We start from the raw sequence: 24,571 nt of genomic DNA on the forward strand, positions 1-24,571 counted from the left end.
AGACTTTGTTGCCATGGCCCCTGAAATTTACTTTCCTGTAACTTTACAGTGAATATTTCTAACATGGGCTCAAGGAATATATATAGTAGACTGACAGTTTATCTTTTGTATGAATCCTAGTTTGCTGTTAGTGACATTTGCACCTGTTTCCAACCCCCTGAGACTAGAGTTACTAGCAATAGCACTTAGTGTAAACTTGAAGAGCCAGGATAAAGCCATCTGCAAAGCTGAAGGATAATAAAGGTGACCTCTTGTAGGAAACTGTTTCATCCACGCCCTGTGTCCAGCCTTAAAGAAATGGCATATTATGTGTCGGTATATTGAGTTACGTATATCAGCATTAGAATCAAGGTTGAAGAAAATTGTCAGGCATGTAGTTCATGAATTATTAAAAAATTAAACATACACATATATTTAAAAAGAAATGTTGTTGACTCTCAGACGGGGGGTGAATGAGTGCACAGGCCTTTATTGACTTGTGGTAACTTCATCCAAAGCACTGCTTGGAATAGGGCCTGGACTTTTTCCTAGCAGTTTGCTTTGAATTAAGGAACTGTATTAAGTCAATCTTCTTGATTCATTTTTAGAAAAGTTAACATTAAACTGAGGATTTTAACTTAACTTCCTTTTATTTTCTGAGCTAATTAAAAACAAATGTTTTAAACATTTACTATTATTGTTTTGTTCTTAAATAAACAGGCTGTTTTTGTTTTCTTACTATCTAAAATTGTCTTATACCCTGTAGATCTAGTGAGTTAGATTTAATATTAGACTCATTGAGGTTTTGTTGTTGTTGTTTTTTAGGTTTTTTTTTTTTTTTAGAATTGATACAAGTAACCAACATGAAGATTGCTTTTGCATTTGCTATAAAACCATTGACTGTCTCAGCTACTGTGTAATGTGTCACTCTGTGTCCTATAAATGTGATTTGGGGAGATAGCTCCCTGCCAGGAATTAGCACTAAAAAAAAAAAAAAAAAATCATATTAAAAATTGACTTGCTTTCCTCGTAGATAAGTTATGTAGATGACCTTATCACCTTTTCTTTTTTGGTCTCAGGAAACTGAGTCAAATGTAATGCTTAATGATAATAACGCATTAGCCATCAAGGGCAAACAAAAGAACTTCCTCCACCCACCTTCACCTGTTTTAATAACTTTAATTTTGCCTTTTATTGCAGTCTACCTCAAAGCTTTGTAAAAAGGATAATATAATGGAATATATTTAAGCTACTAATTGGCTGTAGACCCATTAAAGGAAGTTTTATGCGTGAACCAGGCTTGTCATGTTGAGAAAGTCTTCACTGACCCAGACAAGAACTGCTTGCACGCTTGCCACTTACATAATCTGTTTAAAAATGGGTTTATATGATTTCTTAAAGTTTTCTACATAACTTGTGTCCTGGGTATTTAAGTAAAGTTTACCATTCTCTATAATCTATAGGGAAATTTTATTGTAATAGATTTTTACCAAAAATGAAAATACTGGAACTTTTTTCCTCTGAACTGATTTATGAATATTAACTTTATTCTAAATTTTTGTCTTTGAAAGTTGAATCGTACCATAAATATAAAAATATTTGCCTTTATTTTAATATTAAATTTTAGAGAAACTTGAATTCCGAAGGTTTTCCAAAATTTCTTTCCAGTTTCGCTCCTCTCAGTCTGTGGTGAACTGGCAGTCTCCTTGTAAGGGTGTACTAGAAAGTACACTTACTTTTCCTAAGTCCTCCAATGTGGGTACAGGTGTGTCTCTCTCTCTCTAACATCAGTTTCTACCCTTTTCCTTTTTTGCCCTTAAAGAATTTAGACCTTCTAGCTTCAAAAACAAGTTAAAGTTCCTAAGGCTTTCCTTTTAAATTGCTGTCTTCCCCTCTTCTCCTAGTAAACTGCAAGCCCCTGCTCCCCTCTTTTTGTCTGATTTTCACACCCAGAGATAACACATCAGGGTGCATGGTCAGTTTTGATGAAGCAGGTGGAGATCCTCAAATTGCCCGTTTCTATGTCTAGCAGATGTTTTCAGCATTGATTAGAGGTCCCATTGAAGTGGGAACTTTCAGACTGTATTCAGCCAAAACCAAATGTCTTCAACCAAAAGCAATTTAGTTTTATGGGTTTAAAGACTTTAGGTAGAAAACACGATATATACTTTTTTACTGAGTTTTCTGACTTGATCATTTATTCACTGTCTGTGCACTTGTTCCTGTTGGGGTAGTAGGGTAGATGTAGCACAGCATTGCTGGGGAAACAAATGACTTTCAATTCAAAATAGACATAGCACTACTCAAATACATTTATGAAATCCAGTTTGAAAATTGATAAAGGGCTTTAGATTAATTCTTAACTGTAATTATTCATAGAAATGCATGTTTTCTGTTAAATATTTAACATGCTAAATTATTTCTGCTCATGCTTTTTTGTTGACTTAAAGAGAGAGCATAATGCATAGTTGAACCTCAAAATATTGTCAAGATATCATTTTTTAAAATTTGCTACCTTGTGTAATTTTTCAACCTTATTTACAAAGTTTATGTTTGCTGCTATTTTGTATTTTATAAACAAATTTTCAGTGACAAAATGTATAGGATTTTTAACTACATTATTTCTGTGCATGGCTCTCACTTTAAAATTAGATATATAATTAAAAGGCCACACTTCACCATTTGCTTTTGTAATTCAAAGCCTTTTGAAAAATATTTTGTGTTTTAAATTATTCCATTAGCTAAAATTAAAATCACTTTTCTTTTTGTGATGTTTTGTAGTTGTTATATAATGCAGTCATATTATGCTTCTTTGATTTTAATGACTTTTTGCTTTGCTTTTCCTTCTTTTGTGCTGCAAACATATAGTGGATTTATGGTCTGTGGGGTGCATTATGGGAGAAATGGTTTGCCACAAAATCCTCTTTCCAGGAAGGGACTGTATCCTTGTGCTGCTGCAGCAGTGAAATTAGTTAGTGATGACTTCTTATGTTCGCTAATGGGGATGAAGATGGTTTATTCATACAGGGGGGTTTTAAACAGATAGTTTGTGGCTATTATAGTTCAAAAACTGCTGAGATGAGAAGCTGAAATGTTCATAGGCTGCGTCTGGCAGCAGGAAATACAGTCTCTGCTGGTAGTTAGAGCACATTCACTGTCACTCATGTTTATTTTGTACTGCTTTCTATAATTTTAAAGTATACATGGTGTGCGTGATTTTTTTTTAATGTTTATATTTTTTTTATTTTAACCAAATTCTTTATGTTAATGTCATTGCATTTTGTTTTCAGTTGACATTTGGTCAGTTGGGTGCATCATGGGAGAAATGATCAAAGGTGGTGTTTTGTTCCCAGGTACAGATCGTATCCTTATCTTTGGCCTAAAATGTAGTTTTTAAAGGTCAAAATGTATGACAGCACTTCAGCTAGGTCAAGTATAATGTATTTTGTCTCTCCCTAATAATATTGTTAAATTATTCTATTCTTTCAAAATGCCACCTGCTAGTTGACATAGACTTCCCTTCCCCCATGTATGATTGTGTCATGTCATTTCTGAGAACTGCCCAAGTTAATTATCCACAATTACTTGCTGGCTTTGAGTTGATTTACTTAACCTAAATCAAAAATCATGGCGGGCATTAAAAATTTCTAATACTTGATTAAGTCTAGAAGCACTTAGGACTTTAATATGAATTTTGGAATTGTCTGTTGCTTCTGGCCATCCTTTTGTTTTACCCCCCTCCCCCCACCCCACCTCCCTTTGTGTTAATGTTCTTTGTGTTTTGTGTCTTTGGGTTGTTGTCTCATTTCTCAACATAACATACTGATCTTTTCATTGGAGAATTTCAGCAGTAATAGTTTTATTATGGTGTAAGTAGATTTGGAGTTATGCTTTTTGTTCATCTGACTATTTTAATATTTACATTACCAGCAAGTGATGTGTGATGTATTTATCAGCTAGTAACCCTGAGACTTACTTTAGGAGGATGCATGGGAAAACCATATGCACTAGGTCAGTGGTCGGCAAACTCATTAGTCAACAGAGCCAAATATCAACAGTACAACGATTGAAATTTCTTTGGAGAGCCAAATTTTTTAAACTTAAACTTCTTCTAATGCCACTTCTTCAAAATAGACTCGCCCAGGCCATGGTATTTTGTGGAAGAGCCACACTCAAGGGGCCAAAGAGCCGCATGTGGCTCGCGAGCCGCAGTTTGCCGACCACGGCACTAGGTTAATCAGAGGGCTTTGGTTCTAGTCTCAGGGAGGACTGGCAGTGTGAAGACTTAGGAGGAAGGAGACGGGGAGTTCTAACCTCACAACTTACCAAACACTGATTCATGTTCACAGGTTTCAGAGCTTTCAGAGTTTATTACCTAAGTTAAACAAAGCATGGCAAAAGAAAATGCACTTGTATCAAAGCCGTCATTTTTATAAGTTTTCTGTTAGTGTAGAAAATTCTCAAAAAAAAAAAAAAAAAGGGACAGATTATAAGAAATATTTCTTAGCCTCTAGGACAGTGGTTCTCAACCTTTCTAATGCCGCGACCCTTTAATACAGTTCCTCATGTTGTGGTGACCCCCAACCATAAAATTATTTTCGTTGCTACTTCATAACTGTAATTTTGCTACTGTTATGAATTGTAATGTAAATATCTGTGTTTTCTGATGGTCTTAGGCTCTACAGCAGCAGTTCTCAACCTGTGGGTTGCAGGTTGAGAACCGCTAGCAGGGTTGCCTAAGACCATAGTAGTTGAGGACCACTGTCCTAGAGGCTAAGAAATATTTCTTACAATCTGTCCTTTTTTTTTTTTTTTTTTGAGAATTTTCTACACTAACAGAAAACTTATAAAAATGACGGCCTTGATACAAGTGGCATTTTCTTTTGCCATGCTTTGTTTAACTTAGGTAATAAACTCTGAAAGCTTTGAAACCTGTGAACATGAATCAGGGTCGCCTGAGAACCGGCTCTACAGCAGTGGTCCTCAACCTGTGGGTCGCGACACAGATATTTACATTACAATTCATTAACAGTAGCAAAATTACAGTTATGAAGTAGCAATGAAAATAATTGTATGGTTGGGGGTCACCACAACATGAGGAACTGTATTAAAGGGTCGCGGCATTAGAAAGGCTGAGAAACACTGCTCTAGGATATGCATTCACATTTTCAGATGAGCCAGAAAAAAAATTTTTTTTGTATTCCAGAATTGTGTACAGTTTACATTTAGAGTCCCTGTGGGTAGTAATTATCATTATTCTTTGAGTCACTAATCATTTGTATTTGGAATTTGTTGGTTTAAGCTTTCATTTTTTAAAAATATGTTTTTGTTGATTTTTTAGAAAGAGAAGAGGGGAGGAAGGGAGAGATAGAAACGTTAATGAGAGAGAAACATCGATCTGCTGCCTCCTGCACACCCCCTATTGGGGATCAAGCCCACAATCTGAGCATGTGCCCTGACTGGGAATAGAACTGGTGACATCTTGGTACATGGGATGGCGTTCAACCACTGAGCCGCACCAGTTGGGCCAAGCTTTTATTTATATGATAAAATTAATATTCTCTCTCTCTCTTTCTCTCTCTCTCTAAATAAGATTAACGGTGCTTGTTTGTTGACCCTTTCTGTCCACCTTTTGCAAGGTGGCTATAAGATAAAAGATTTGTAACTGCCACATTCTTTCTTAGAATTTTGTAATTGTTGTTTTCTTGTTATTTTAATATGGCTGACTATGTGTTGAACATTAGATATGGAGTATTTTTCTTAGCTACTTGATATTAGATATTGATCAGTGGAATAAAGTTATTGAACAGCTTGGAACACCATGTCCTGAATTCATGAAGAAACTACAACCAACAGTAAGGACTTACGTTGAAAACAGACCTAAATATGCTGGATATAGCTTTGAGAAACTCTTCCCTGATGTGCTTTTCCCTGCTGACTCAGAGCACAACAAACTTAAAGGTACTTTTAATAAATATATTTAACCCTGTGTGTGTGTGTGTGTGTGTTATTATGGAGCATACACTAAGTTTATTTCTGGGTAGTGGAACAGAGTAAGGTTTTAGTCATTTTTTTCTGTAACTATATTTTTTTCATCATATGTATGACCTGATTTCATAGTAAAATATTTTTTAAAAGCACATTTTTTTAAAAAAAAATGAGCATTTCAAGTTTCTGAAATGTATTGCTATTTTTTAAAGCCTTTATGAGGTACGTGTACATTCACATCATTATTTTTGCAGCCAGTCAGGCGAGGGATTTGTTATCCAAAATGCTGGTGATTGACGCATCCAAAAGAATCTCTGTGGATGAAGCTCTCCAGCACCCATACATCAACGTCTGGTATGACCCTTCCGAGGCAGAGGCTGTAAGTTCTTCTCTTCATGTTTGAAGAAGTCATACTCCTTACAGTTAGAATTAAAGTTGGGTTTGGAGGAGACATTTTAATCTATATATCTATATATATATATATCTATATATATCTATATCTATAGATATAGATAGATAGATAGATAGATAGATAGATAGATAGATAGATAGATAAAAGCTAAGCGACCAGAACGGCAGAACGACCGGTCGCTATGATGCACACTGCAGCGGCCAACCGGCCCGATTGGGGCCGCGCTGGGCCCCCTACCCGCCATAACCACCCTCGGCCCTTCCCCCCAGCTGGCCTGACCCCAATTGGCCCTCCCAACCCCGATAGGGGGGTGGGGCCAGCCAGCCCATCTCCTGCGTCCCTTCTCCCCTGCCCGCCTTGCCCAATCTGCCACCATCAGGGCGGGCTGGCCAGACCCCATCTGTGCATGAATTCGTGCACTGGGCCTCTAGTTTTAAATAAAAATACAGGTAAATGATGATGCTGTTTTTCTGTTTTGCATTTAAAGTACCTTAAGTTAATGAGCTTATCCAAGCACTTCCTATACAAAATAAAGTTCCCCCTCTCAGCTTCTTGCCTTCTTATCTTGATACCTGATCTGATGAGCTAGAACACTGAATGCTTTGGGAGGACATCCTAACTCAATTACAAAACCAATTATTGTGTCCAAAGTATAGTCCAGTTCTATGATGTAAATAAACTGACCATTTCAAAAGCTGGAAGAAAAAGATAGGAAGGATTCTTCCAAAACTAGTCTCTACATCAAAGATGATTCATCACTCTGGTCTAATAATGTATTTTTACAAGCCCTTGCTGTTTAGATGACATTTCAAATAATTATGACGATTTGCATACTCCTAGTAAACTGACTCAATTATTTCTGCCTTTTGTTTTTCAGCCACCACCAAAAATACCTGACAAGCAGTTAGATGAACGGGAACACACAATAGAAGAGTGGAAAGGTAACATTCACCAGATCCTGAGAGATGGAGCTGAGAGAGCTTCTGGCTTATTGTGTTGATTTATTCATCATTTTGAGGAAACTAGAGATACTTTATATTATTCACTAGGGGTCCAGTGCATGAATTCCTACACTTGAAAGGAACTGTGGACTGTGAGGCTGCAGTGGGCACAGGGATGGGTCTTGGCCCATCCTCCACGTCCCCGCCTGGCCCCTCCCACCACGGCCCCTCTCTCTACCCTCTCCATTCCCCCCTGTCCCCTGTCTACCTGCAACCCCGCTCCTACCACTGTCGCTCCCACACGCTGACTGCGCCGGCCCCACTCCCACCCACTGAAGGCAGGAAACGATTAGGGTTGGTGCCAGCAGCGGGTGCAGGCGGAGCTGGTGCTGTCAGTGGGTGCAAGCGACAGCTGCTGCCCCGATCACCCCTCAGGAGCAGGGGGATGTGGAGAAGCCCTCAGGGGCAATCAGGGCTGGCATCTGCCACTTGCACCCACTGATGGCGCCGAGTGATCGGGACCGGCGCTGGGCACTGGCAGCAAGTGTGAGTGGTGGCTCCGGCACTGGCAGTGGGTGCAAGTGGGGCTGTTGCTGGCCCCAATCGCCCCTCAGGAGCAGGGGGAGGTGGAAAAGCCCTGAGGGGTGATTGGGGCCAGCAGCCGCAGCTTGCACCCGCTGATGGCACTGAGTGACTGGAGCTGGCGCTGAGTGCCAGCAGCTGGTGCAAGCACCAGGCAGGACCGCAGCGTGCGGGAGCAAAGAATTTTCTTTTTTTTTTTTAAATATTTTTATTGAGGTATTATATGTGTACATATCTTACTATTACCCCCCCACCCCACACCCACACATGCCCTCCCCCCCCAGAGTTTTGCGTCCATTGTTTATGCTTATATGCATGCATACAAGTCCTTCGTTTGATTTCAAAACTCCCCCACCTTTCCCAAACTTTCCCCCTGTAACTTGAAAGTCCGCTTGATGCTTTACTGTCTCTGTATCTATCCTTTTGTTCACCACTCTACAATGTTCTTTACTATCCCTAAATGAGTGAGATCATGTGGTATTGTTCTTTCATTGACTGGCTTATTTCACTTAGCATAATGTTCTCCAATTCCATCCAGGTTGCTGCAAATGATGAGAATTCCTTCTTTTTTATGGCAGCATAGTATTCCATTGTGTAGATGTACCACAGTTTTCCGATCCAGTCATCTGCTGACGGGCCCTAGGCTGTTTCCAAATCTTAGCTATTGTAAATTGTGCTGCTATGAACATAGTGGTGCATATATCCTTTCTGATTGGTGTTTCTAGTTTCTTCGGATATATTCCCAGGAGTGGGATTACTGGGTCAAATGGGAGTTCCATTTTCAGTTTTTTGAGGAAACTCCATACTGTTCTCCACAGTGGCTGCACCAGTCTGCATTCCCACCAGCAGTGCACGAGGGTTCCTTTTTCTCCGCATCCTCGCCAACACTTGTTGTTTGTTGATTTGTTGATGATAGCCATTCTGACAGGTGTGAGATGGTACCTCATTGTTGTTTTGATTTGCATCTCTCGGATAATAAGTGACTTTGAACATGTTTTCATGTGTCTCTTGGCCTTTCTTCTGTCTTCTTTTGAAAATATTCTGTTTAGGTCTGTTGCCCATTTTTTTATTGGATCATTTATCTTCCTCTTATTAAGTTGCATAAGCTGCCTGTAGATGTTGGAGATTAAACCTTTATCAGTGATAGCATTTGCAAATATGTTTTCCCATGCAGTGGGCTTTCTTGTTGTTTTGTTGATGGTTTCTTTTGCTGTAAAAAAAGCTTTTTATTTTGATGTAGTCCCATTTGTTAATTTTCTCTTTAGCTTCCATTGCCCTAGGGGCAGTGTCAGTGAAGAAGTTCTTTTGGCATATGTCTGAGATTTTGTTGCCTGTGGATTCCTCTAGTATTTTTATGGTTTCCTGTCTTATGTTTAAGTCCTGTATCCATTTTGAGTTTATTTTTGTGTATGGTGTAAGTTGGTGATCTAGTTTCATTTTTTTGCATGTACCTGCCTTGGTCTGGAGCCCCCACTCACCTCCTCCACCATTCCGCTGTAGCCGGTACCCCCATGTTTTGCGCATGTCCCCTGGTGGTCAGCACACGTCATAGCGACCAGTTGTTCGGTTGTCCCACTGTTTGGTCTATTTGCATATTAGCCTTTTATTATATAGGACTAGTGGCCCGGTGCACAAAATTCATGCACATTAAAAGAGGATTAATTAGAGGAAATAATATAATATTGCTATTTGCCCTTTCTCTATAATAGAAGTGTTAGAGATGAAAGAAAATTAGTAAAATGTATATGAAAATCTTCCTCCTGTCAGAGTCTGGGGCACACCACCGGACCCAGAGTCAAGTCCCCGCCCACCCACATGCACCTCAAAATCACATGAGACCCAGACCTGGCCGGCCCCCGCCCCCATTGGGCTAGATCCAGACCTGGCCAGTCCCACCATTGTCAAGCACCGCCAGGCAGGGGACGTAGCCTCAGATCCTCTGGCCCAGCACCAGAACGGGGGGCGTGGCCTGAGGTCTCCCAGCCCAGACCGGGGTGGGGTCGTGCCTTGAGTTCCCCTCTCAAGCCCCGCTGGGTGGGGGGCATGGCCTGAGTTCCCCCGACCCAGCACTGGTGGTGCACCTTGAGGTCCCCGTCAAGCCCCGCTGGGTGGGGTGCACGGCCTGAGGTCCCCGGTCAAGCCCCACCAGGCAGGGGGGCACAGCCTCAGGTCCCCTTGCCTGGTGCTGGGGCAGGGGGTGCAGCCTGAGGTCCCCCGGCTTGGTGCTGGGTGGGGGGGCGGCCTGAAGTCCCCTGTCAAGCCCCACCTGGTGGGGGGTGCAGCCTGAGGTCCCCCGGCCTGGTGCCAAGGTGGGAGGTACGGCCTAAGGTCCCCTGTCAAGCCCTGCTGGGTGGGGGGTGCGGTCTGAGGTCCCCTGTCAATCCTAGCCAAGCAGGGGGGCGCGGCCTGAGGTCCCCGTCGAGCCCCGCCGGACGGGGGTTGCGGTCTTGAGGTCCCCCGGCCTGGTGCTGGGGTGGGGGGCACAGCCTGAGTTCCCCCGACCCAGCACTGGGTGTGCATCTTGAGGTCCCCTGTCAAGCCCCGCTGGGTGGGGGCCACAGCCTGAGGTCCCCTGTCAATCCCAGCCAGGCATGGGGGTGCAGCCTCAGGTCCCCTGGCCCAGTGCTGGGGCGGGGGGCGTGACCTGAGGTCCCCCGTCAAGCCCTGCCGGGAGGGGGGTGCAGTCTTGAGGTCCCCCGGCCTGGTGCTGGGGTGGGGGGCACGGCCTGAGTTCCTCTGACCCAGCACTGGGGGTGCACCTTGAGGTCCCCTGTCAAGCCCCGCTGGGCAGGGGGCGTGGCCTGAGGTCTCCTGTCAAGCCCCACCTGGTAGGGGGCGCGGCCTGAGGTACCCCAGCCTGGCACTGGGGTGGGGGGAGCAGCCTGAGGTCCCCTAGCCCAGCACCAGGACGGGAAGTGCACCTTGAGGTCCCCCATCAAGCCCTGCTGGGCAGGGGGCATGGCCTCAGGTCCCCTGGCCTGGCGTCGGGGTGGGGGTGCAGCCTGAGGTTCCCCTTTCAAGCCCTGCCAGGTGGGGGATGCAGCCTGAGGTCTCCTGTCAAGCCCAACGGGGGCGGGGGAGAGTGTAGCCTCAGGTCCCTGCTGATTGCTCGTTAAGGCTCCTTATGGGAACTTGGCTTCAGCTGTGGGTGCAACCATCTTTGTGATGGAGTGATGGTCAATTAGCATATTCCCTCTTTATTAGATCGGATAATTCATATATCGTAATACTATTATTAGTATTTTTTGCAAAAAATAGGAAGTAGATCTCTTTTCCTCCCTTACTTAACACATTAAGCACCCAGCCTGTTTTGTCTTCTGAACAGAAAGTATAGTGTCAGTCCTAATCTCTCATGTCCCCTATCCAGACACGGAAACATTAGTTCTTTTTGGAGTATTTTGTTCTTTCGTAGTCTACAAATGCACAAGCCTGTGTGTTTGGGTCTCCCCCTTCTACTCTCCCACCTGTTTTGATCCCCAATGGTAGTGTGCTTTGTTGGTGTAATCCCATATTAGAGATCACCCTCTCCTGCTCCACATGCCTGGCACATAGATACCCAGCTGTCCAGCTGTGTCAGTTTCTGTACACAGCTCCCACTTGCAGAGCACTTAAGTTGTGTCCAGTCTGTTGTTATTACAACAACTGCAATGCTCTTGTGCACATGTGAGAACATGCCAATAAAAAAAGTCCTATAAGATTTGCTGGGCCAAAGGATATTTTTCAATTATTTCCAGATTACCCTCAAATAAATTGTAGTGGTTTATATTTCCGTCAGCACTGTATAGGAATGTCTATGAGGGAGTTCACCAACAGAGAGTTCATTTTTAATCTTTGCAAATCTAATAAGTAGTTTTATTTTATGAATGTAGTTGAACATAAATAATGCTTTGATGGTCATGGAAATACTTCTTTCTTTAAAAGATTCCCGGGAATGGCCTGGCCTGTATTGCTCTCAGTGGTTAAAGCATCGGCCTGTGCACCGAAAGTCTCAGGTTGGATTCCGGGTCAAGGGCATGCACCTGGGTTGTTGCAGGTTCAGTCCCCAACCCTGGTTGGGGCACATTCAGGAGGTAACCAATTGATGTATCTCACATCGATGTTGCTCTCTCTCTCTCAAAATCAAAAGAAAAAAATATCCTCGGATGAGGATTAACAAATTAAAAAAAAAAGATTCCCTGGGATAGTTAGGCCAGGTAATTTTTAGATCCTGTTTACCTCATTTGTGTTGTTGTTCTGTGGTGTTTGGACCACTTTTGTAGCTACATGACTTTGGGCAAGTCACTTGATCCACTTTTTACCTGAACTTAAATAATTGGGTACAGAAGACTCGCTATTAAGAACTACGTGCCTACATATTGGGAAAGCGAAAGGGACTACAGAGGTATAAAACAGACAGGTAGGCTCTCTGCTCCTCCTGTTCATCAGACAGCCTCGCACTGCGCCAGCCACAGCCCTGAGACACGATAGTGAAGGTCGGAGTAAACGGATTTGGCCGCATTGGGTGCCTGGTCACCAGGGCTGCTTTTAATTCTGGCAAAGTGGATATTGTCGCTATCAATGACCCCTTCATTGACCTCAACTACATGGTCTACATGTTCCAGTATGATTCTACTCATGGCAAGTTCAAAGGCACAGTCAAGGCTGAGAACGGGATGCTTGTCATCAGTGGAAAGTCCATCTCCATCTTCCAGGAGCGAGATCCCACCAACATCAAATGGGGTGATGCTGGTGCTGAGTATGCTGTGGAGTCCGCCGGTGACTTCACTACCATGGAGAAGGCTGGGGCTCACTTGAAGGGCGGAGCCAAGAGGGTCATCATCTCTGCCCCTTCTGCGGATGCCCCCGTGTTTGTGATGGGTGTGAACCATGACAAGTATGACAACTTCCTCAAGATTGTCAGCAATGCCTCCTGCACCACCAACTGCTTGGCCCCCCGGCCAAGGCCATCCATGACAACTTTGGCATCGTGGAGGGATTCATGACCACAGTCCATGCCATCACCGCCACCGAGAAGACTGTGATGGCCCCTCTGGGAAGCTCTGGCGTGATGGCTGAGGGGCTGCCCAGAACATCATCCCTGCTTCTACTGGCGCTGCCAAGGCTGTGGGCAAGGTCATCCCTGAGCTGGATGGGAAGCTCACTGGCATGGCCTTCCGTGTCCTCACCCCCAATGTGTTGGTTGTGGATCTGACCTGAAGCCTGGACAAAGCTGCCAAATACGACGATATCAAGAAGGTAGTGAAGCAGGCGTCAGAGGGCCCCCTCAAGGGCATCCTGGGCTGTACTGAGGACCAGGTTGTCTCCTGCGACTTTAACGTGACACCCACTCCTCCACCTTTTTTTTTTTTTTTTTTTTTTTTAATATTTTCTTTTTTTCTTTTTTAGATATATTTTTTATTGATTTTTTACAGAGAGGAAGGGAGAGGGAATAGAGAGCTAGAAACATCGATGAGAGAGAAACATCGACCAGCTGCCTTCTGCACACCCCCCACCGGGGATGTGCCCGCAACCAACGTATATGCCCTTGACCGGAATCGAACCTGGGACCCTTCAGTCCGCAGACCGACGCTCTATCCACTGAGCCAAACCGGCTTCGGCCCACTCCTCCACCTTTGATGCTGGGGCTGGCATTGCCCTCAATGACCACTTTGTCAAGCTCGTTTCCTGGTCTGACAATGAATTTGGCTACAGCAACAGGGTGGTGCACCTTATGGTCCCCATGGCCTCCAAGGAGTAAGAGCCCCCTGGACCACCAGCCCCAGCGAGAGGAAGAAAGGCCCTCAGCTGCTGGGGAGTCCTGGCCCCAGATCAGTCCCCGACACATTGAGACTCTCCTGACCACCGTTTCCATCCCCGACCCCCTAAAGAAGGGGAGGGGCGTAGGGAGCCCTACTTTGTCGTGCACCATCAATAAAGTTCACTGTACCCAGCCAAAAAGTAATAATAATAATTAAAAATAAAACAGACAGGTAATCCAGCTATAAGTTTATTTGGGAGGAATGAATTTGATTCTTTCTTCTTAGGAATATAACCAGAGATTAGTTTTTTCTGAGTTGACTCTGGGAGACATGTAGTTAGACTCCGTAGAGTCTACCAGAATGATGTAATTGGGTAGAACCGAGTACATTTTTACTTGTAATAGATAATATACAAGGATCTAACTGCGGGCCAGAGTGTGTAGTATGGAAATATCTAAACTGATATTCTCATATCTCATGGAATCTTAGTAGGCCACCAATTGTAAACTCACCATAATGTGCCACTGGTTATATAACCCAATTTCAGAGACATTGTAAGAAAAAGTGCATCTTAAAATCATTGGAATATAGGGGTTTTGTTTGTATAAGGACATACCTGGGATTTTTGAGGATTCTAGACAGGTTCGCCTTTATTTTGCATCGTTTCCTCTTAGCCCCACATGCTTTTCCGTGATTGCCTGCTCACTGCCTCTTTCAAGATCTGCTGACAAGTTTTAGCATCATAACGCAAAGAAATCCATTGCCAAAGCCATTAACTGCAAATCACTTTGCCTAGTTAGTACTGCTAATTAGCTCTTGTTCGTCTACCTAATCCCTTTTCATAAAGGGGTGCTGTTTTCTCATTTTTTAAAAAATCCTCCTACCTGGAATGCTTATCATTCCTTTTTGTTTCTTTGCAGTAAAGCCTTCCCCATTCTTTCCTCTATCAAGATTTCCTATTCTTCTACTTCCAAGAAGTTCACCATAGCAAGCGAATTTAGGGGTCTCTAGCACTTGTTCATTTCAACATATCCACTTGTTTTACCTTGTTACCAACAGAAACATTGTCATACCCTATAATCACAGATTCTTTATCAGAAGTTTAAAGAACTACAAACTCCTTAAAATTCCTTGCTACAATTTTGCTTGCACATTTCCTCAGAAGAGGTACATTGCTTTTATGCAGTTCTTAAGTTATTCCAGGACCCCAAAACAATGAGGAACAATGGCTCTGTAAGCTTCTACCAGAAGGTTCTTCTTCAGTAGATGTTCAGTCACAGGCCCATCACACTCAGCGTCAGGCCACGGAGGAGAATGCAGGGCAGCTTCTGGTGCAACTGCTTGGGTGGGCATCCTCACAGCCTGCTGCCCACAGCAGGCAAAGGGCAGGGTCCCCTGGAGAAAGTGTGACAGTGATAGCATGTCAGGCTGCAGATTTAAGGTTTTCAGGTGTGGCCATCTGCCTCTTCTTTTAATAACAATGTATTTTTATACCATTCTTCCACACACTCTCATTTAAATCCTTTAACAGATCTGGGTTAGCGCCTACAAGTCTCAGGTCCTATCAAGAAATAGACACTAATAAGACAGGTGATTCGAGCCCTCACTGAGACATCATTAAACAAGTGTGTGCAGTACAGCGTGAAATGTGGTCTCACATGGCATAGTACAGGGTGCTGGTGGAGTTGGAAAGACAAGGTTTCTAATCACAGCTCGATCCTTAACCTTTTGCACTCGGATGTCGAGTGTGACTCGACACGGTTAGCATTAGAATAAAGGAATCGAGAAAAAAGCAAGCGAGTGCAAAGGGTTAATATCTTTGAATCTTAGGCTGACACGGACCCTCTACCATTGGAGGATACTATTTGAAGTACTTAATGTGTGTAAAAAATATTTATTTAAAACAGACATCTTGTGCAGTTGGCTTTCAGACTTTGTAAAGTTTGTTTTTGTTCACCTCTTTTTCAGAATTGATATACAAAGAAGTTATGGACTTGGAAGAGAGAACCAAGAATGGAGTTATACGGGGGCAGCCCTCTCCTTTAGGTTGGTTACAATATAAGCTTGGTTAAAATTACAGTTTACTTCTTGTGTTGTAATCTTCAGTGGCCTGAAACCTGCAATTCTTTGCATATTTACTACCATTATTATTCAAAGTTTAATAAGTATAAGGAGTACAGTTGGGGTGGTTAAGTTGGAAGCATTGGTATGTTGTACCAGTGCACTATACTATGCACTGTACTATACTACAGTGCACTATACTATACTATATTACAGTGCACTACAGTATATTATACTGTACTATACTGTACTATACTATACTATATTATATTATAATACACTATGCTATACTTCACTATACTATACTGCAATGCACTATACTATAATGCACTAAACTATGTTAAATGCACTATACTGGTACTATACTGTAATACACTATACTATAATAACACTATACTAACATATGAGTGAATGACTTAATCAAATGCACATTGTTTTCTATGGTGCTGGCATTCCACCGAAGAACAAAGTTTTTTGTTGGCATTATTGTCTTGTCTTCAGAGAAGAAATTTCTCACAATGCAGTATACTTACTTTTTTATGATTTTAACAGTCTTTACTTTGTATAAGTAAGCTAAAGCTTCATTGCAAAATTTGGTACATGTGATACCAAGTTACTGTCTTTCTTTGTCCCTTTGGTATTTTTGATTTGTTGATTGAAGGCAGGGACATTAAAACTACCATTAGAAAGTGTTCTGTTTCGCCCTGGCCATTTTTGCTCAGGGATTAGAGCATGCGCCTGAAGACTGAAGGGTCCCAGGTTTGATTCCTGCTCAAGGGAATATATCTCAGTTGCAGGTTCAATCCCTGGCCCTCTCTCTCACCCTCCCTTCCACTTTCTTTAAAAAAAAAAAATCAGTGGAAAAATATAAGTGTTCTGTTTCTAAGAAGGAATCTGATTTGTAGGAGTTAAGCATTTTATTTTATCACTAGAGGCCCGGTGCACAGATTTCTGCACCAGTGGAGTCCCTCATTCTGGCCTGCGTAACCTGGGATCCCTCGGGGGATATCAGAGAGCTGGTTTCGGCCCGATCCCCCAGGCCAGGCCGAGGGACTCCACCGATGTACGATCAGGGCTGGGAAGGGACCGTGGGAGGGCTCCAAGGCCTCTTGCCCAGTTCTAATCTGCCAGACCCCAGCAGCAAGCTAACCTACCGGTTGGAGCATCTGCCCTCTGGTGGTCAGTGCGCGTCATAGTGACTTGTTAAACGGCCGGACACTTAACATATTAGGCTTTTATTATATAGGATAATCTCATTTCATTTTAGTACTTGTAAAAGCATAAAGAATTGAGAGAACATTTAAATGACAGGCAGCATATACATATTAAGTACACATCTACATTACAAATACTATTGGTTTATGTACTTTATTTCATTCAGCCTTCAAGACCCCAAAGGAGGGATTTTATGTACACTTTACAAATGAGGGAACTAAAATTCAGAAAAATTAAATGATATAAGGTTACAAATCTATTGTATTAAAAAGGTAATACTTGAAGCCACATTTATCAATAACTGGAGGGCATGGTTTCCCCAGCATCCTAGATGCCCTTTGGCCAGGAACAGGGACTTTTCTGGCTACAGAGGTCAGGGCAGTTTTGTAGAAGAGGTGACATTTGAGCTGAGCCTTGAAGACTGAGTAGTGTTTTAATAGATGGGTCTTAAACTTGACTAAAGCTATGCCATTTTACTTATCCCTGGAAAACTCTCCCACATTCTAAGAAAAAATTGTATATTATATCTGTTTATGGGTAAAAATTTTAACTATAGTTTCAGATGCCATTTTGTTTTGCTGTAAACATATTATTTGTTTAAATCATTTTCGTAGCTTCCTATGACATTTTGGTTATATTTTAAAGTTTTTAAATGTTCTGTTTTGTTAAATCCTTGATTACAAATGCAATTTTCCAAATTATAATATAGATCCTGTTGAAAATATAAATTGGTTTCAACAGCTTTTATTTAGAATTTACTTGTAGCAAAGCTATGTTGTAAATGCTTTAATAGCACAGCTAATTGGCTTGTATTGATAAACAGTAGTAGTGTAACTTAGTGCTCAGGTGGGATTGGAAAGTCCATGATTTGGGTGTTCCACAGGCAGCACATTGTCCTGGGGAGTGGCACATGCTCGGTGTGCTGGGTGTTTGAGTAAGCTTAGCTCATTAGACAGAGTAGTTGTATTTGTTCTTAATTGTTAAGTGGAAAATTTGGATCCTCGATGACTTAACTATGGTTACAAGAGAAGTCAGTGGAAAGGACAGGATGTCAGGTTTCTGGACGTGTTCTGGGTTCTCATTGCTTGCATAGAAGAGCCTTAGTAAGCTGTTATTAAAATACTCTATTCTTGGTTATATACAGAGAAAAAAGGAACAGTCTTTGACGTAAAAATATCAGATGATTACAATATCATTTCTACTTGATTTTAAAAAATGAATCAATCATTATCAAATTAAGAAATTTGGACAAAGGAAATTTGAATCAAAAATAGAGGCAAGAAAAAACGTATATGGTGGAACCCTTTTATGAACTGAATGTTTCAGTACAAGTCTTCGAAGCTAGCCATTGTATTTGTATACTCTTCAGTCACAACCAGCAAATCCAATAGTGTCGTATGGATTGAACTTTTTTAAAAGTATAGTACTTTAGGTGTACCGGTTAATAATGCGGATTTTTTTCAATAGACGGAGTTACACATATGTTGATATTTATGCGATTTGATATGTATACTGTTTTGTTGTATTGACAATAAGCTTCAAAACTTCATATGTCAAATTTGCTGAAGGTGTTAACATCATAGATATTTTTACACTTAAAAATGTCGAATTTCTTGCCAAAAAAAGAGCATTTGTGGGAAGTTTTAATTTATTACTTTATTTTGAAGAAAAGTGCTGCTGAATACTTCCAGAAGCTTATGGTGAACATGCTCTATCTCAAGATACTTGTGAACGCTGGTTTAAACGCTTTAAAAGTGATGATTTCGATGTGAAAGACAAAGACGTTCAGGTCAACTGAAAAAGTTTGAAGACCAACAATTACAAGCATTATTGGATGAAGATGCATGTCAAACTAAAAAACAACTTGCAGAAAGATTAAATGTTGCTCAGCAAACAATTTCGTTTACAAGCAATGGGAAAGATTTTAAAGGGAGGAAAATGGGTGCCACATCAACTGAATGAAAGACAAAACCGAAAAGTCATCAGTAAAATGTTGCTTCAATGGCACGAAAGTCCTTTTTGCATCGAATTGTGACTGGCGATGAAAAGTGGATTTTATTTTGAGAATCCCAAACACACAAAATCATGGGTTGATCCAGGTCAACCATCAACATCGACTGCAAGACCAAATCGCTTTGGAAAGAAGACAATGCTCTGCATTTGGTGGGATCAAGAAGGTGTGGTGTACTATGAGCTTCTAAAAGCAGGTGAAACCGTTAATACTGATCGTTACCAACAACAAATAATCAATTTGAACCACGCTTTGGTCATGAAACCACCAGAATGGGCCAGAAGACACAACAAAGTAATTTTGCTTCATGATAATGCACCATCACACACTTCAAAACCAGGTAGACACGTTAAAAGATCTTGCCTGGGAAGTATTAACCCACCTGCTGTATTCACCAGACCCTGCTCCTTCAGATGACCACTTGCTCTGATCGATGGCACACGCACTTTCTGAGCAGCACTTCAAAACGTACGAAGAAGTGGAAAATTGGGTCTCTGAATGGTTTGCCTCAAAACAAGGAAAGTTCTATTGGGACGGTATCCACAAATTACCTGAAAGATGGAGAAATGTATAGCTAGTGATGGGCATTACTTTGAATAAAGCAATTTTGATGTTTCTCTTGAAATTACCGTGTTTTCTTTGATGACAAAATCCACATTATTAACCGGACACCTCGTATCTTCATTTCACTCTGGCTGGGATTCTCATGGACCTTTTTTGGGTCTAAAAGGTTATTGCAGTTCTCCTCCTCTTCTCTCCTGTCAAGGCCTGAAGTACTCAGTCTGCTTTCCTTTTTCGTGTTGCACCTCTAGTCACCTGCTATCTCTGTGGTTCCTTTCCTTCCTGTCTCCCAGTCCCCGCCCCAGCACCCTAAAGATTTGCCTACTCCTACCCTCCTGGCTACTGCCTTGTTGCATTTGAAGACAAGCTCTCAGAGGACCTTTTATATTTTAAGTTTTTATTGTTCATCATTAGAATGGAGGGGTAATTTCAGACAGATTCTGTGTTCTGGAGCAGCAGTTTTAAATCTACTTAGTTTTTAGCATCTTTGGGTGCCTGGAACTGACTCCTAGAAATTTTGGAAACCATTGCTTTTATCTATAAATGTATTCTTAAGAATTTTTGTACAGCTTGCATGGTTTGGTATACTTAAATTTGGAATGACCCTTATTTAGTGATCGTGAAGGGCATTAAGTACTTACCAAGTGTATGAAATGAATCACCTGAAACACATTCCCTACCCCCAGTGTCATTGTCTCTACTCCTGGCCTTAAGAGGATTTTTCTGTAGGTTAAGTACAGACAGCCCTCAGAAATATTGCGGGTTTGGTTCCAGACCACTGTAACAAAGGGAGTATTGCAATAAAACAAGTTGTAATCTTTGTGCCAATTGAGGGTCCTGCCTTCAATTTGTTAAAATAAAGTAAAAAAAAAGTAACGTCCATGGAGTGCAATAAAGTAGTGTGCAATAACATGAGACGTGCCTGCATTCCTATTGTTTTTAAAATTCAGGAAATGCTTGGTAGGCTATACTTTTGGTAAAGGAAATAGTCTTCCCCAACTTTATCTGTTTAATAAATCCATATTTGCTTTTATCAAGTATTTATTAGAATAGAAATTACAAGACCTTAGTTTACAAGTCATATAACCTCAAGTAAATAGGAGCAAGCTAAAGACCCTTTCAATTGAAATGATTTCAGTCTTTGTCTTGGCTTTTGCTTAAAACAAGATGTACCAAAAGTATTGTCTGGACTTTACAGTGAGAAGATCATCATAAATCACTATTTTTAGGGCAGTAGTTTTTACCCATTGAGTCATACTTCACTTTGAGATCATCGTTCCAACAAAATGCAAGACAGACAGTTTTGCATGTAGTATTGTAACTGAACAAAGAAACAGAAGTTCAGCTGCCTATAGCAGTGAAAGCTGAACTTGTAAGGTAGGTGCTGGTACAAAAGGAGAGGTTTTATTTAGGACTCACAAGACCTGGGAGAACGGTGCACTCATGTCTCAAAGACCATCCCCCTCTGCTCAGGGACAATCTCTCTTCCTGCTCAAGCCCACTATTCTTAGCAGGGATAGGGAGGGGAAGGCATTTTCCTATCTATTCATCTTCCTAGCTTTTGTGTGCTCAGGAGCCCTGTCTCCATTCATATTACTAGCTTTTGACAGCTCGGGCACTGTCCGTTCATAGAACCTGCTTTTGGTGCTCAGTGTGAGAATCTCCCCCTGAGCCATTTGGCCAATGGTGGAGACGCTCCCCGCTCCCTGTCTACAGTAACAAGTCCCCGCCTCAGAACTCTGGAGCCTTGGAATCCTACAGGGTAAAGGGATGGAGGGCTCATCTGTCGTTTCTTCCTGCTGTCAAAGGGTGTGTGTAGTCTTACCTATCGCCGGGTCCGGAGATTCTTGCTGTCCACCAAGGGAAGAAGGAGGTCAGGACGGAGAGAAGCTTTTACACGAGGGAGGAGGATTGCTGTCTTCAGAGGCAGCATGTGTGGTGTCTAGAGGATGGCACTGCTGAGCAGGCCGAGCTGGGAGACGGCCTCAGATTTCCAGAGGCAGTGTTGCCAGGGGGCTTCCAGAGGGAGACCTGTTGTGCAGACAGACAGTCACGTGCTCAGTGAGGGGTGTGCCTAGTAGTGCAGTGGCAATTGCAGTTAAATCAGAAACTGGAGAGACTAACATATTCCCATGATCTAACCTGAGTGGGGTTTGGGGTGGCACACCCAACACAATACCAGTAAGTTTGCTGAGGAAGCCACTGTCTGGGAATGTGGACAAAGATGTTCTCAGACCAAGCATGAGCGAATAGTACAGCAGTTGTCAAAAAATAATGGGAAAATAAAAAGTAACCTTGTCACTTAGCCATGGGCGGTGCAGTTCCTTTCCGAAAGAGGAACTTTAAATCTCCTTCAGCAGTGCAGGTCCAGCTTGCCATTGCAGCATCAGCAGCAGCACAGCCAGATCCGAGTCCTCCTCAGGGGGTGCCTGCTTCATCTGCGTGTGGGAGAGCCAAGGCTGGATTCCGTGAGCTTTAGGGAGGCGTGTGTTGTCAGCCGACATCGCAGGGACTGGTTCATTGCTCAGCTAACGGCTCTTCAGGATCTTGAGCCTCCCGGGTCGTTAGTGAGACTGGGCCTCCCAGCTGGAATGGGTGTAAAGCTCATCAGAGGGGTAGATAGACCTGCAATGAGCAAAGTTGTGCAAAGTTGTTGGTGTTCGCCCTGAATGTTGTACATACTGTTTGATTTCTGATTCATGTTCTAAATCTAAAGGAGAAGGTTCTAAAACAGAAACTTGGAAGGGTCTCCCATATTTCAAAAGAGTTTAATTTAAGCCCCCTTCGGAGTGCTCCTCTCATCTGGAGCAAGGCAGTAGGGAGTGCCTGGTATTTGCAGGCTTGGTTCTTTATAAATGAGGAGCCTTCAAATGTGGTCTCATTAGGTTCATGAAAGCATCCCTTTTAGGACCTGGTATGGTACAAATACCATAGTAGGTGCCCCAGAGTGAATTTCTCTGCTTCCTGTAAGATGTCACAGGTAGCTGCTATTGCCAGGAGGCATGGCAGCATCCCTTTGTCTTGTGATCTAGTTTCTTTGAGAAATAGGCTATCGCTTGAGGGGTATTTCCCAGGGTCTGGGTTAGTACCCCAAGTTCAATTCCTTGCTTTCATGAATGTATAATTTTAAGTTTTCTGTAAATTGGGCAATCCTAGTGCAGGAGCCAAAACTAGTTTTTCCTTTCAGGTGTCAATGCTGCCTGGCAGTCTCCTGTCCACTCAGGAGGTTCGGAGTCCAGTCCTTTCGAAGAATTAGACAGTGGTTTTGCTTTAAGGCCAAAATTTAGGATCCAAATTCGGCAAAACCTCATAATCCCCAAGAATCCACGAAGCTGCCCCCGGTTCTCCGGGATTTTTATTGTAGCAATGGCTGGTTTTCCATCAGCCATCAAGCTCTGAGTGCCCTGTTTCAATTTGAATCCCAGTTATGCCACCTCCTGCTTGTAAAACTGGGCCTTATGAGGCGATGCTTTATATTCTCTTTTTGCCAAATGGTTCAAGACTGTGATGGTGTTGAGCAAACAGTCTTTGTAAGTATTACTAGCTGGTAGTAAGGCATCTACATATTGTAGAAGAATTCCCTATTTAAATGGAACATCTCTTCAACCTTTTCATAATATTTCCCAATATGAAATATTGGGGATTCTTAAATCCCTGTGGCTACACAGTCCAACAGTATTAGAGTATGGCTTTAGTTTCTGGGTATTGCCATCCAAAGGCAATTAATAGTTGAGCCTGTTCATCTGTTGGGATGCAGAAAAAAGCAGCCTTTGAGTCTAGGACTGAAAATCATTTGCTGTCCGTGGGCCCTGTGGTCATCAAAGTATAAGGTTGGGCACCGTAGGATGAATGTCCTGGACAACGTCATTTATGGTCCTACGGCCCTGTACAAATCGATATTCATCAGAGTGAGGCTTTTTCACTGACAAAACGGGGAGCACCTGTTTTTGTAATTGGTCACTCAAGTAGCTATCACCACAGCTGTTATGGGGGGTCTGGCATGGCTGGATTAATCCTGATTTTAACAATTTCTGCAATACTGGTTGAATTCCCTCTAAAGCTTCCTTTTCAGGGATCAGCTTCTTCCATGGGATCCGTGCCCCTTCTTTAGGGTTAATTTCTATGGGTTGGATGTTAACTGCTCTACCCTGGGGTTCCATCAGCCCAAACAGCTCGATCAACCTGCTAGTAGATCTCGGGTGGGAAGACTTCACCTCCGGCTCCTTCTGGGCAAGTCAGGAGCACCTGGAACTGGAGAGCACGTTCTAGCAGAACTTATATACAGAACTGCTGCTTCTCGGGGGCAAGTTATTGGTGCGTGCAGTTTGCAAAGTAAAAGTTGGCCCACCATGGAACCAGGCAGTCTGGCATGTAGAGATAACTATGCGTAAGTTTTTGATTCTCAAGCTGGCATTCATTCTAGAGGTTGAAGGAACACCTGTTTTTGTAATTGGTCACTCAAGTAACCATCACCGCAGCTGGACTTTCCATGGTTAGTTTTGTACTTAGTGCTGAGTACCGTATTTTCCAGCGTATAAGACGACTTTTTAACCAAGGAAAATCTTCTATACGCCCAGTCGTCTTATACGCCGGAAAATACAGTATGTAACTCCTGTATCTACAGTGATTCAGTTAGCTCAGTGGTCGGCAAACTGCGGCTCGTGAGCCACATGCGGCTCTTTGGCCCCCTGAATGTGGCTCTTCCACAAAATACCACGAGCGGGCGCGCATGTACAGTGCGATTGAAACTTCGTGGCCCATGCGCAGAAGTCGGTTTTCGGCTCTCAAAAGAAATTTCAATCGTTGTACTGTTGACATTTGGCTCTGTTGACTAATGAGTTTGCGGCCCACTGAGTTAGCTTGTTCCCCACAGTTAATATTAGCCAAGGCTCCTGCAGGGAAATACTAGTAGTAATAGGTCGGGAGGTGTCAACTTTCTAACATTTCCTGGTAAGGCTTTCTATCCTCTTTCTTTCTGAGTCTGGCAGTCCTTTCTTCAGTGGCTTCCTCTTTGCAGCAGGCGCATGGATGGACGCCTAGTGGATCTTGCCCTTTTTTTTCCTTTTGTGTCCCGCCTCTCCTT

The 24,571-nt window shown here is 42.6% G+C and overlaps 1 protein-coding gene and 1 pseudogene across 2 annotated transcripts in view; both read left to right on the plus strand.

Moving 5' to 3' along the window:
• Positions 1-24,571, plus strand: part of MAPK8 (mitogen-activated protein kinase 8) — a 139,936-nt gene that overhangs the window by 109,977 nt on the left and 5,388 nt on the right. For both annotated transcript variants that reach the window (XM_054729292.1, XM_054729291.1), the window contains 5 exons: positions 3,270-3,341; positions 5,758-5,940; positions 6,222-6,346; positions 7,257-7,320; positions 15,609-15,686. In XM_054729292.1, the coding sequence (XP_054585267.1) occupies positions 3,270-3,341; positions 5,758-5,940; positions 6,222-6,346; positions 7,257-7,320; positions 15,609-15,686 (522 nt within the window). The remainder of the gene's footprint in view (positions 1-3,269; positions 3,342-5,757; positions 5,941-6,221; positions 6,347-7,256; positions 7,321-15,608; positions 15,687-24,571) is intronic.
• Positions 12,402-13,639, plus strand: LOC114234284 (glyceraldehyde-3-phosphate dehydrogenase-like; annotated as a pseudogene).

Source organism: Eptesicus fuscus, chromosome 17 (genome assembly GCF_027574615.1).
Source record: "Eptesicus fuscus isolate TK198812 chromosome 17, DD_ASM_mEF_20220401, whole genome shotgun sequence".
In the NCBI taxonomy this organism is placed as follows: Eukaryota; Metazoa; Chordata; class Mammalia; order Chiroptera; family Vespertilionidae; genus Eptesicus; species Eptesicus fuscus.